The 13,504-nt window shown below is 21.5% G+C and overlaps 6 protein-coding genes across 6 annotated transcripts; 3 read left to right on the forward strand and 3 right to left on the reverse strand. All coding sequences in view use genetic code 6, as the record gives it.

Annotated features, from left to right (window-relative positions):
• Positions 1-177: 177 nt before the first annotated feature.
• Positions 178-1,001, reverse strand: TTHERM_000307679 (transmembrane protein, putative; the record flags this gene model as incomplete). The annotated part of the gene is made up of 2 exons (XM_012798860.1): positions 178-524; positions 596-1,001. 2 exons carry the CDS (start codon positions 999-1,001, stop codon positions 178-180), a joined length of 753 nt encoding a protein of 250 aa, XP_012654314.1.
• A 556-nt stretch (positions 1,002-1,557) lies between these two features.
• Positions 1,558-2,826, forward strand: TTHERM_00307680 (hypothetical protein; the record flags this gene model as incomplete). Its single annotated transcript, XM_001021042.1, has 1 exon — positions 1,558-2,826. The coding sequence occupies one exon, from the start codon at positions 1,558-1,560 to the stop codon at positions 2,824-2,826; it is 1,269 nt and encodes a 422-aa protein (XP_001021042.1).
• Positions 2,827-3,678: 852 nt separating this feature from the next.
• TTHERM_00307690 (type III restriction res subunit family protein, putative) lies at positions 3,679-5,309 on the reverse strand (the record flags this gene model as incomplete). The annotated part of the gene is made up of 4 exons (XM_001021043.1): positions 3,679-4,037; positions 4,097-4,747; positions 4,804-4,857; positions 4,934-5,309. 4 exons carry the CDS (start codon positions 5,307-5,309, stop codon positions 3,679-3,681), a joined length of 1,440 nt encoding a protein of 479 aa, XP_001021043.1.
• Positions 5,310-5,998: 689 nt separating this feature from the next.
• On the forward strand, positions 5,999-7,501 carry TTHERM_00307700 (BRCA1 carboxy-terminus (BRCT) domain protein; the record flags this gene model as incomplete). The annotated part of the gene is made up of 7 exons (XM_001021044.2): positions 5,999-6,090; positions 6,145-6,431; positions 6,532-6,620; positions 6,680-6,739; positions 6,797-6,974; positions 7,028-7,131; positions 7,187-7,501. The coding sequence occupies 7 exons, from the start codon at positions 5,999-6,001 to the stop codon at positions 7,499-7,501; spliced, it is 1,125 nt and encodes a 374-aa protein (XP_001021044.2).
• A 1,135-nt stretch (positions 7,502-8,636) lies between these two features.
• Positions 8,637-9,231, reverse strand: TTHERM_00307710 (prefoldin subunit; the record flags this gene model as incomplete). The annotated part of the gene is made up of 4 exons (XM_001021045.3): positions 8,637-8,681; positions 8,733-8,895; positions 8,955-9,056; positions 9,113-9,231. The coding sequence occupies 4 exons, from the start codon at positions 9,229-9,231 to the stop codon at positions 8,637-8,639; spliced, it is 429 nt and encodes a 142-aa protein (XP_001021045.2).
• A 2,722-nt stretch (positions 9,232-11,953) lies between these two features.
• TTHERM_000307767 (transmembrane protein, putative) lies at positions 11,954-12,415 on the forward strand (the record flags this gene model as incomplete). The annotated part of the gene is made up of 1 exon (XM_012798861.1): positions 11,954-12,415. The coding sequence occupies one exon, from the start codon at positions 11,954-11,956 to the stop codon at positions 12,413-12,415; it is 462 nt and encodes a 153-aa protein (XP_012654315.1).
• Between the last annotated feature and the right edge of the window lie 1,089 nt (positions 12,416-13,504).

The raw sequence follows: 13,504 nt of genomic DNA on the forward strand, positions 1-13,504 counted from the left end.
AAATTAGATTTGTTAAATTGAATTGTTTTTTATTAACTTATTTTATATAATAATATTAAATTAATTTATTTGGCATAGATATTAATTATCTCATTAGTTTATTACAATGGATATTCTTTTATATTAAAAGTTGTAACAAATTTTGAATATTTGCTTACTTACTTACTTTTTATTGATTCAGTATTCAGATGAGCTGGAATATTTTGAATACACATAATCCTATTATATTTTTTTTATTTCACTGTCTACTTTCTAAATTTTCTTTAATAGTTGGTGCATGAACAGAGCTCCAACCAAAAAAAATATGATGAAATTTATACAGCAGATCCAATATATTAAATTATTTTTAATAGTAACAACTTCCATATCAGTGCAAGAATATGCTTAGCAAACTTACTATATAAATTCCTTACTATTTATTCTTTAAATCAACTCCTAAGTTCCTATTTTTTAGCACACTTGACCGTTTTATAAAATTTAACACATGTCAACCACCTACTGAGAATCTATTTAAAATTAAATTCCTATTATTTTTAAAACAAATAGATTTTTATAGCTCTTTTTCATGCTTTATGTATTTTAGACAATTAATTACCGCAACAATCATCAATTAGTGATATTATAAATACTACAAGAGAGTCTATAATTATAAAAGATCCTCCTAAGTAATTAGCTATACAAGCCATTCTCTGAAGTCTTGTTTTCAAGCTGAAAAATGGTGTTAAAAATGATACGAATGAAGTAAGAAAATAGAAAACTACTCCTGTAAACATAAAAATGCTTTCTACTTTATATTGAGCGAGTTGTTAAATGTAAATTCCTAAATATAATGATACAGAAGCATATAAAAAACTTATAACTAAAAATGATCTATAAATGATGTAGAATCTCCTCAGAAACTATCTAGATACTTTTTCCTATTACTTAATCACTTCATGAGGTAAATTGTTTAGCAAAAGCTCTTTACTCCTACAATATCTTTCGTAATAAGGGTCAATCATTTTTCAGTCAATTCTATTTATCATCAAATATTTTTAATTTAATTTATTTATTAATTTACTAAATATTCACAGTAAATAATCATTTGTTACCACTAAACATACATACTGTAAATATATGATCATTTATTATTAAATGTTGCAAAGTATGCATAGACTTATATAAATTGACTCACTATATGTTTCTAAATCTTGTTTTCAAGCATTTATTAAAAATTTTAGAATTCGCTAAAATAAATAAAATAGTTTGTGACTTAACTATTCAAAAACTAAAAAAATAAGTTGATACTTCCAAAAATAAAAATATGTTGGAAGGATACAAAAAGTTACTTCTACTTTTAATCAACTAAATCTATTAAACAATATATTAAAAATAAATGTTAATTGTAACCAATTTAATCTTATTTCCATTTTTATAATTTGTTATTTTATGATACTATGTGGTGATAAAATTTTTAATAAAAAAAAATAAGTTTAAAGTTAGTTAAGCATGTTTATAATAATTCTTATTTAATTTATATAAAAATAATTAATTTAAGCAATCATAGTTAGTTAAGTAATGATATAATTCTATTAGTATCCTAATAATGCAATTAAAAAATGTTAAGAAGAATCAAATTTAGAGTAAAATAATAAGAATTTACAGTATCCTCTTATGAACGAGACTTCTAGAGGATAAGGCTTGATCATATAAAATGCACATTCTATTCCACATACTATTGGTTAGTTTTAAACAGAAGATGAAGAAGAATTAAAAGATAAAAGTTGTGAGATTTAATTATCTTCTGAAGAGACTCTTAAGAGTGTAGAATATTAAGTGACTAATATTTGTCGATTCAAGGCACAGTGCTTTGAAGCTTTCTATCTTTTAGGGGAAATCTTCGTAGATTTTACCTAAAAAGAGAAGAGCTTAGAAGATAAAACATCATTTTGGAACTAATGCAAATAATGGACACAAGGAGTTATTGACTTTGATAATAGGATATTGACATTTTAACTGGATAGCAAGACATAACCTTTGCAAGATGTTAATAAATACAAAAAAAGATACCTTTCATATCCTGATTAAACAATACATAGCTTATTTCAAATCATTGAGTACTACTTAAGTGTTTAGAATCAAATTTTGCAAATGTAGAAATTATATTGTTAGTAAATAAAATAAAACGAAAATCTGTAAGGCGAGATGTGTATAAGGAAGATCATGTTTGACAATTATGTTAAACAATATTTAACAACATTTTAGAAAGATGAAATGTACATAGGAGCCAATATAGGTCCAAACCTCGAAAAGGAGTGTTTTTTAAGCTATAATACATTTGTTAGTGAAGCATTTTGTATGCTGTTAGGTAGATCTTTAAGTTAAATGAATGAGCTATACTAAAGAAATGGAGGTTATAATTATTTAGACTATGAATCAAACATGGAAATTAACAAAAAAGTAATTAAAAAATTGCTGATTGATGTGTATAAATTGCCAAATCTTCCTGAATTTATTACATTTGAAGATACAAATAAACCCTTTAAATTGAAATTCATAACTTATGACGAAATGACCTTTTATGCAGATGTATAACTTAAAATTCTTTCATTACAAGATATAATTCCTCAGAGCTCGGTTGAATTTGTGTCAGACTTTTCTATGGCTTTATTAAAAATAGATGTCTCAGCCACCACTCTATAGTAAATTATTAGCCTTAGACAAAATAGTATTTAGTATGAAAGTGATATAGAGTCAATTAACTACTTAGAATATACTTTATTATCTGAAATCTTTTAGAAAAAGATGGGAGAACTAAAAATTTAAAAGTATTAAAAAAAATAATGATACATAATAAAAATTAGAAAGAAATAAATATATTTTATTTCAAAGTAATATAAAAAAAATAAATAATACAATCAAAGCTATTAAAACAACAAAATAAATCGATAATTAATAAAAAATATTATTTTAGTAATATAAATAAACACAAATTTTAGATTAAAAAGTTAAATAAATTATTGGAAAAAAATAATAGTTTATGTTGAAAACTACTTGCTTAAATAAGTATTTTTTACCTTTAAAAATATTTTTTTATAAAATAAACATGAAGAAAACATGACATAAAAATTTTTATTTATTTTTTATCTTAAAGTATTTTGTAAAAATAAATTTAGGAATTCATATTCTTCTTACTTTATCCATCAAAACATTTGTTTATTCTTCAAAAAACTTTTAAAAAATAGTGTTAAATAAATTTTTATTAAATGCTTAAATTAATCTGAATTTAAAAGCTACAAAAGAGAAATTATAATTTATTATTAACCTGTTTTAAAATGATTGTTCATTTAAAAAAGTCGGAAAAATAAATGTAATCATTTAAATCTATTTTAAAAATTTAGTTGTTTTTGAATTAATATTAATTTTATAATACAGAAAGTAAATATGATATAAATAAAGGTTTACATTACATTTTTAATTATAGTTAAGATATAAATAAAATTAGAGTTAATTTAATAGAAGCTAACAGTGTGCTTCATTCTATAAATAAGTATTATTATTTGCTTCTTCTTTTGAAAAATTTTATTTTTACTTTATAATATTTTCAGATTTTTGATTACTTTAGAAATTATTTTATTGCTTTTTATGAATTTTAGAAATATGAAGAAGAGGAGAAAAATAGAATCTTTTGTTAAGATTTCAGTTTGGTATACCAGTAAGCCATACGGTAGAGTTAGATAGGTAATGATGGAAATGATCAGAGCTCCAAGTTTTAATATCATAGCTCAAGAAACCACAATCAAGGATAATTCTACCATGCTAATCATTTTCTTCAGAAATTAGCACTATTGGCTGACAGTTTTAAATTACTATGAAATTGGAAAAATCATCATGCTTCTGCTAAACTATTGCTTAGTCGTTGGTCAATTTAAGGGTAGATATACCATGGGCTAAACTAAGAGAGCGATTAAATGAGTAAGGGAGTGTATTTTATGAATTTAAATCTGGGTTAACGATTTTTTGTTTGGGTTTAATTTTGCCTTAGAGAGACATGTTATCTTTATAAGAAAAATATTTTAAGTTAATTTTTAAAATACTTTTAAAAAAATAAAATTACTGAAAAAGTTCTATAAGATAATGTTAGTCCTAGAGTAGCACTAATTAGTTCCAGCATGAATATATAAACTCTTTTTGGATTTAAAGAAAGTACCAATTGATTCTATGTATTGTTGCTCATATTTTTTGTTTAATTCTGAATTATCTACAATCCAAGCTATATCAAAGCTATTAACTTTGCTTATAAATTCTTTATCATCATATACGATTTCTAAATTGAAACCTCTCATTTTTGCTTCTTAGATAAAGGTACTTCCATAAAAAATAGAGTGTTGCTTTTGGAATGATCCAACAATTATACTAAAATCTTTGAATTAATCTTCTTTTCCTAAAAATCCGCTATTAAAAGTTGTCATATTTTAAATATTATTAGTATCATTCCCATTAGAATTGAAGTTATTTGGCAAATTAATGAATTAGCTATAGTCTGATTGCTTTATTCCTTTAGCTATTGGGAGACTTCTTTGTCCATTAGTATTTGATTTAGAGACATCTTTATTGCAATTAAAATTCTATTTATCTTAATCATAAAAAAGAGATGAATCATTTTTGCTATTTCCATTAGAATGTAATCGCTAAACACCAACTACTTCTGGATTCAAGATATTGCTCTAACACTGATTCTGCTAACCGCACTAATCGTGTTAATCTTCTATTTTTAAAAGATAACAAAGAATTAATAAATTTACTAGTCACTTTATTGCATACCATAATTTTAAGTTGCTATCTTTTTGTTATTTCTTTTTGAATTGCCCCTTTTATCTGATGAAAAAATAAATATATTACAAAAATTAGAAGGCAATCAACCAATTTAAAAAGTAAAAGAAAATAATTCTACCTTCAACCTTATTCTTGGATAAAGCTGTATTTCCATTAGTGTGGTTATTAGATACGGTACTGTCACTTTGAAGTACTTCTTCGTCCATCTATATGCCATTTTAGTTTATTTCTGATGAAGATGAGTTAGATCCATTATTATTTAAACATATAGTGTGAACCTCTTTCTTATCTAAAACTAAGCCAGCACGAATCCTCATTTATCTGACCTCCGATTCCTAGCAATTTGCTCCATTTTTATTCTTTTATGATTTGCTTTTATTCTAGTTTGCTTTCTTCTTGTTAATTTTTTACTTAGACTTTGTATGAGATACCTCCTACTTTTCATTTTTGGTATCTTTATTCTTAATACTTGTAGTCCTTGTATCTCTACCCATGTAAAAATCTAAAAAGTTGATTTATTTCCAAATAAATAAAATTATAAGAAATGCTCTAACCCCAATCAATATTAGATCTATACAAAGAGCTTTTTTTAATAATTAAATTATTTAGAGCAATGCATCTCAGCTAAAGCAAAGAATTCATTACAATTAATCATGTATTTCTCAAAAGCTAATTCATTTATTAAATCTTTTCTATTCTTCTCAACATTTTAAATTAATAATTTAATTTTAATTTAAATTAGTGGCATATGAGCAACAAATTAATTAATTTATAAAGTTATATTTTAATTCTTGAATTTTCAAATTTATTGAATTAAACTTTTAATTTTCAAATAATCTTTTTGATCAGAAATAAATTCATAAATTATTTGAATCTTTCTTTAAAATATTTATAAAAATAGAAATTTTACAAACTCTACTTTGCATAAAAATAGAATTGATATAATTTCAGGGAAAAAATATTCCTTTTCTACTATTCGAAATAATGTTTATCAATTGAGGCGGGAGATATCAAACCAAACCATAAATCATCAAATTAACTTTATTTAACAAAAAACAAGACAATATAAAATTGCGCAATTATTATAAAAAATCAAAATTCATATTTCAAAACAAAGAAATAAATTCAATTTGATTTATTATCAAATCTTGAAAAAAATATTTTATTTTCAAATAAAAAATTGATGGAACTATCTTAAAACTATTAGAATTATCATTATATACTAGAGCCTGATGATTTTTTAGCTTTAAAAAACGAAACTAGATGCGCAATATGGTAATGATAGCTTAATTCACTAATAATTCTTAAAATTACATTTTAATACTTAAGTTTAGATATTTTTGAGGATCCTGTAACAACTTTTTGTTAACATACTTATTGTAAAAAATGCTTAGAAAATCATATTAGAAGTAATGGAGCTAAATAAGCATTTTGTCCACTTTGCAAGATGCCCGTTGGTAAGAGAAACTACATTCCTGATAAAAAGGCTCAAGTTTTAGCATCAATAATCTTAAATATAAAGCCGATTAAGAAAATACAAATAACTGAAACACCTAAAAAAGACTTACTTTCAACACGCAAAAGAAAAGCTAGCGAGTTACATCAACCTTTAAAATGTGAACATGTTTGTTTAATTAATTGATTGATATTTATTTGTTTTAGATAAAATGAATTGAGTAAAGTTAAATTCTAAATAATTATATTGAAATAAATTAGCTTATGAAATATAATCCAATTAAATTCAAAGTATATAAAAAAATGAGAATAGTACTATTAGTAGCAGTAATAACAACTCAAAACCAAAAGTAAAATTATTAATCAGTTAAGAAAAATAAATAGATTAATAAATAAATATTCGTATTAGACAAGAAAGAGGAATGATAAAATAAATATTTTAGTTTCAAACATGCCAGAAGAATTTTAAGTAAATTTAAAATATTATTTTTGAGCTTATAGATAAATGTAAATTTTCATGAAAAAGCATGAAGTAGATAAATTTTGCAAGCTATATAAGGCTAAGCAATTCAAAGATTATCATGAATAACTCACTCATTTAGTTGTATTTCCAATAGATTAAAAAGATGATAAAATAATTGCCAAAAGAACTTTAAAATACTTAAGCGCTTTAGTGGAGGGAATATGGATTGTAGGATTTAATTGTAATTTTTAATCTTTCTTATTCTTTTAAATTAAATTCTAAAAAAAAAAATAGGGATAATACACTCTAATGGGTACAACGAATTGAAAGATGAAGAAGAATTTGAAGTTTATGGTGATCCTTATGGGATTAATACTCCTAGAGAATCTCGTCTTAGAGTAAACATAAAAAAACTAATAAATAAGTTTTTTATTTTTGTATAATTATACAAAGAACGGATTGACAGATCTACTTGAAAACTTAAGATTTTATATAAGTGAAAAGCAAACAAAAAAAGATTAATAAATAACTAAGAAAGAAATGGTTTAGCTGATAAAATTAGCAGGAGGAGTCGTAATAGATAATAATAGAGATGAACCAGAAGAATATTTCCATGTAGTAATAACATCAGGAGCGTAAAATATTGATAAAAATAGTTTAAAATCTCTCAAATCATCAAGTAACGATGGCTAAATAATAGTTTCTCATAAATGGCTGTTAGATTCAATTAGCAAAGGCTAGCTTTTGAATTACAAAAATTATACCTGAAGTTTTTTTAAGTAATAACAGAAATTAATAAATCGATACAATATCAATAAAAAGTAAATATTTTGAACTTAAAATCTAAGTTTTTAACTAAGGTAATTCTACATATTTTATTTTAATAGTAAAAAATATTTACATTTATTAAATTATAAGTAAGTAATAAAGCTTTTTAATAATTTAAAGAAAAACAATCTAATATATTCAAGTATTCTATATTTTATATGACAAAAAAAAATTCAGTCAATTCAATTATCTTCCAAGTTTTAAGAGTTATTGTTGAATAATACAAAAATAATTTATTATCAATATAAAATTAGGAATAAATGAAATATTTTATCATATCTCAATAAAAAATACAATTTTTAAATTTATTAAATAGACAAAATGTATTTTATGAACTATTTAATAAATCGTATTCTATATGGAAAGACATCATAATATCAAATTAATTAAATTTATTATTTTTTATCACTATTCTTCAAGATATATTTATTTATGCTTAAATTATTCAATTTTCTATAAATATTTTCTCTAAAATTTATTACATTTTTTCTTAAGCTGTTTAATTTCTAAAATATTTGATTTTAAAAAATAATAAATTTAATTTAATAATACATTTATTTTGGGTGTCTTTTTGGAAATTTAAATAACTTAATTCTCTTTTAATATTTTCTCTAAATTTATTTTTTTTTCTGAAAAATATCTTTTAAAAAAGTTAAAGTGTTATTTATTAAAAGATATCATAATAAATTAATTTATTTTATTATTTATTCTCTATTAACTCAAAATATTGTTGTATAAACTTAAACTAATGAATTTACTATTAATATTTTCTCTAAAATATATTTTATTATTTCCTAATCTGTTTTACTTCTCAAAACTTTATTTAAAATAATTTCTATTTGTGATTTAGATTAATATTAACACTGAATATTTCTTAATAATAAAATAAATTGTTTGATATAAAATGGGCTTGTTTTACTAATTAATTTTAAAAATAACATAAAATGAAATTTGTAAATTTAATAATTAATTACTACTCTTATCTTATTATTGAAAAATATTTTATATAAAATGTGAAATATTTGACAATATATTGAGATATAAATTAATATTAAATTATTTGCAAAATTAGAGCTCATTGCTACACTAAACCTGCTAGCTAATTCAAAGTATTCTCAAACTATTTTTTTAAAATTTATAAATTGAAAAAATTTACAAATTCAAAATTTACTATTTTTATATTGGTCTTAATATCAACAATATCAATATCAGCCTTTCTTATCAATCTTTCAAGCTCAATCTTTTGTTGAAATATAATATCTTTTGCTTCTTTATATGTTAACTCTACAAATACTCCAAGTCCTACATCCAAAACAATCTTATCTTTATTTTCACTAATTTATAAATAATCAAATAATTATTTGTAAAAATATCTATTGTTTTAGTTGATTACATTTCCGCGTTTGCAAAAAATTAATGTCCTAAATCCAGTTTCATTTTAATTGAATCTCCTTAAATGCTTTCTGCCTTTTGTATAAACATTTCTGTCTCGATACTATTATTTGTTAAAAATATCAAATTGAATATATGATATACTATGTTTAAATATACTAATCTCTTAGTCTCATTTAGTATATTTCTTTTCTTCTATAAGCTTTATTCAAATCTATTTTAAGTCTACTATTTAAAAATGACTCATACTTTTGAGCTTCTGATTGATTTTTATTCATTAATTTGTGTTCACTTTATTCAAAAAAATTAGATATGCTTGCTTGCTTTGCAAATTATAATAAAAATCTTTCTAAAATATAATCAAATAATACTTCTATCAGCTAAATAATAGACACATCCAAATCCCAAAAACTTAGTAATAATTATATTTGAGCTAGCTATAAAAGTATTATGATTAAAATAATATTTATTTATTTATTATTCTTTAGTTTATAAACTATATTAATAAAATAAATTTTATATTTCAAATAAAATTATTTTTTTTAGCTAAAACATACATATTAAATTTATTCATAATTTAAAATTAGAAATTAAAAGCTAAGATTTTTTTGTTTGATAAAGAAATCAATTTTTTTGATTATAATAAAATTACTTTTTAAATAATTAATATAAAACTTATTTTATTTAATATCACAATTTTTATTTTCTGAAAAAATAAAATGGTTTGAATTTTGATTTAACATATATCCAAAACATCTAAAATAATTATTGTAAAAGGAAATAATCAAAAATATTGACTAATGTCTTTTATATAATTAAAGTTAATATTTAAAAGTTTTAATTTTTATGAATATTTAGCAATTATTATCTATATAATTAATAAAAGTTGCACAATAAAAAAACGTTTATTTAGAATATAAACATTAATTTTATCGTTAGAATATCATTGCTATTTTAAAAAAATGTTATAAATCTAATAAAAATTAATTTATTATGTTAAAGGCGTTTGTAATATTATTGATTTAAGAAAGTTAATAAAAATCATTATGTTTAAGCTATTTTATGTCATTTGGATTTATAAGTGATAGTTAAAACACGTTTAATATTTAATATAGCTTTCAGTTCAAAGTTGTTAATTTTTTATTTTTAAAATAACCATTTTCAAATTTAAAAATTTAAATAAATAAAAGCACAAGGAATACATTATCAAATGATAAATGCTTTTATAAAAGGGCTTTTTTTAGTAGCATGATAGGAAATAATAGCAGAAATTATTAATTTCGTAATTAATTTACCTGGTTAACTTCAAAAATTAAAAAAATATGAAATAATGAAATAAATTATCAGAATTCTACAAAATAAAATTAATTTATTTTCTCAATTATTTTATTGAATTTATTTCTTTAGAATAATAAAAATTTTATGTTGATCAAATATTTTAAAAACACATAAAAATATCAAAAATATTGATTTTTTGTGGTGATTTTTATTAATATAAATGTTAGCTACAATGAGCTATCTGAATAACTTTTGAAATGAAAAAATATGCAAATTTGAGATCTAATTCTTCACAAATTCAAGACTTATTTTATTTTTTATAAATATGTCACTAAATAATTAAAGCAATTATTTGCAATTATGTGATAAAATGACACTTGAGTTAAGAAATAGTTATGTATATTTTTTAAATTAAATTAATTTATATTGATGCATAGCTGTATTTATTTTAATCATTAATTGGTTTTTCTTTTATTGTGGCTGATAATGATATTTATGCAATTAAATATCAAAAAAAATAAATAACTAACGTTATAGCTGCTTAAAAATCTGTGTAATCAGTGTGTGGTTTTTAAAAAATTATTTATTTTAAACACAACTAGTTTTAATAACTTATAGAAATGAACAATCATTAACCAGCTGTAATTTCAAATGCAGCTTATTAATTCAAGTGCATTTTTTAATTATTTTCTAATATTACTTAAATGGATTTAGTATTTTTTAATTTTATGATAAAATAAATTTAGCAAATATCGATGATATACTTCATATATTGTACATGCTTGAATAAATGAATATAAAAACTGATAGTAAATTTAAGGAAAAAATATTTGTAAAGATGTGTATTATTAAGAATAAAGTACTTACTGGAGCAAAATAAAACATTTGCTAATTTACCTAAGTTATAATTATTAATTTGAAGATTTAGGTGGTAATTAAATAAAAAGAGAGCTGAACCATTTTTAAAACCTCAATAATAATAATAATAATAATTTAACGTTTGCATCATCAAAAAGCTAATAATTTTGTTTATTTATTTATACAAATAAATTGAATGTAAAATTTTAAATAAAAAATATTTTCAAACAATTAAGATTGTTTTTTATTTGTTTTATTTTATTTTATAATCTTCGAATGGTAATTAAAGTTAATACTGTGGATAATATTTGTTATATTTACAAGGACTAATTTATAAATTTTAAGGTAATATATTAATTATATTCTTTAATTGTATTAATGTAAAAAACATCAGTATTCCACCTTAATGTACTTGTATTTTCACAAAACAAATGATTAAGAAATTTAGGCTATAATTTATTGGGAAAATTTATTTATTTGCTTAAGCCTAACCTAAAGTATTTTTGGAATTGATAATTGTATTATTACTAAAGTGAGGTAGAAAGAATGGTTTATAAATGAATAATCAGTGCAAATGATTTAATTATTGAAGAAGAAAAAACAAAACTCTAATTTTGAAGTTATTCGCACACCTAGAACAATAGTAATGCAGCGGTATATAAAAAAAATTATTAAGCAAATTTGATGTATTGAAATTTTTGTTTATTTTGAAAAAGTAATAATTAAAGTTAATAGAGTAAATCGAATAAAACTAAACTAGTATTGCAAGTAAATATACTTTTCTGTTATGTAAATGAGTTAGCTATTTATTTGTTTATTTTTTATTAACTATTCAATTATTTCTTTCATTCATTTTTGTAGGAAATGAACATAAATTCAAGGAAATTTATAATTTTTCTTTCACTTTTCATATCTATAAATTACTTTTTTAATGCATGGAAAATGAATGAGTAGCTAACTTTATGCAAAAAAAAAGAAACAAAATTAAAAGTCAATTTAATTATTCAAAATTTTTTGTATTTGTGTTAGTTTTTTTTTTGTTTACTAGCGATAAATATTTAGGTAGAATAATGCAAAATTTAGATTGCTTTGCTAGTCATAAAGGTTATTTAAATTTTCCCCTTTGTAATGTTGCTTGTTTATTTGCTATTGTATGATTTATTTGTGAGCTGCTTAGTTAATTTTTGTGTTATTTGCAATCAATATATATGTTCATTATTATTAAATTTATTTTGTTTTGCTTTTTTCATTATTAATTATGTAATCTATCATTTTTTTTGCAGATCCAGCCAGATGCTAATTATCTAGAATCATCTTTATGGATGACATTTATCTATATATCTATTTATATTTATCTTACTAAATTTCTAAGCTAAATTTGACCCGCCTGTTCTATTAGCAACGGCTGCTTATTTGATAATTAAATAAACGAAGACCTAGTATTTGATTTAAACAAAAATTAGTGAAAATTTATGTCCATTTTTTGTTTGTTTAATGACTTTAGGATCATAGAATACATTTTTCTAAACAATTTTAGTAAATATCATTCAATCTCAAACTTTTTTGGAATTGATACAAGAAGGCAGTAACTTTATGAAAATAGATTTAAATTGAGCTATTTTTGTAAACTAAGATAAGAACATATTATATAATTTAAGCTATTAAATAAAATCTTATAAAAGAGGAATGTGAATTTGGTTTTTTTTTCATGAATTTTATTTGCTCCTCATAATTTCTGTTCTTCGATTAAAATTTGAAAGATAAAATTAGTTAATCATGCTCGACTTTTGGCGTTCTAGAGAATCAAGTTATTAATTTCTAGTAAAAAATACAAATTTTGGCATAAAAATTTCAGTGTTATTTAACATTATATCTGAATCTATTTGAGTTAAGTTATTTAAAAAATAATAGTTGAAATTCTCTCTCACTCAATAAATCAAGTGCAATAAACAAAATACTATTCATCTTAAGTATAAATCTATTGTTCCATTCAACTTTGCCTCTATTTGAAGAGCATGAAGATAATTTTCAATTTAAAAGTGATAGCAGTTTTAAATATTATTCATTATGTTTGATTGATTGAGTAAATTTATATTGTTTCAAATGAATAAAATAAATTAAAGATTTACAAGGCAAATTGCTTTTTAGTTTTTCTTTTTTATATTCAAATATAATAATAAGCTTAGCTAATTTACTCACTCAATAGCCTAGATAAATGATAATTTGAGTAATTTTTGAAGGAAATGTTAAATTACAAATAATTAATACCATTTATTCTAGTAGTTGATGTGTTTTTAACAGCTTGCACTTAATAAAAAGCTTTTTTTTGATAGTTTTATCTTTGTTCATATTTTGAAAAGCAAAAAAAATATTGGATCACCTCATGTAATTTAAAATTCTGATTTGATTATAAAA

The sequence above is a fragment of the Tetrahymena thermophila genome, assembly GCF_000189635.1.
Source record: "Tetrahymena thermophila SB210 genomic scaffold scf_8254551, whole genome shotgun sequence".
NCBI classification, from domain to species: Eukaryota; Ciliophora; class Oligohymenophorea; order Hymenostomatida; family Tetrahymenidae; genus Tetrahymena; species Tetrahymena thermophila.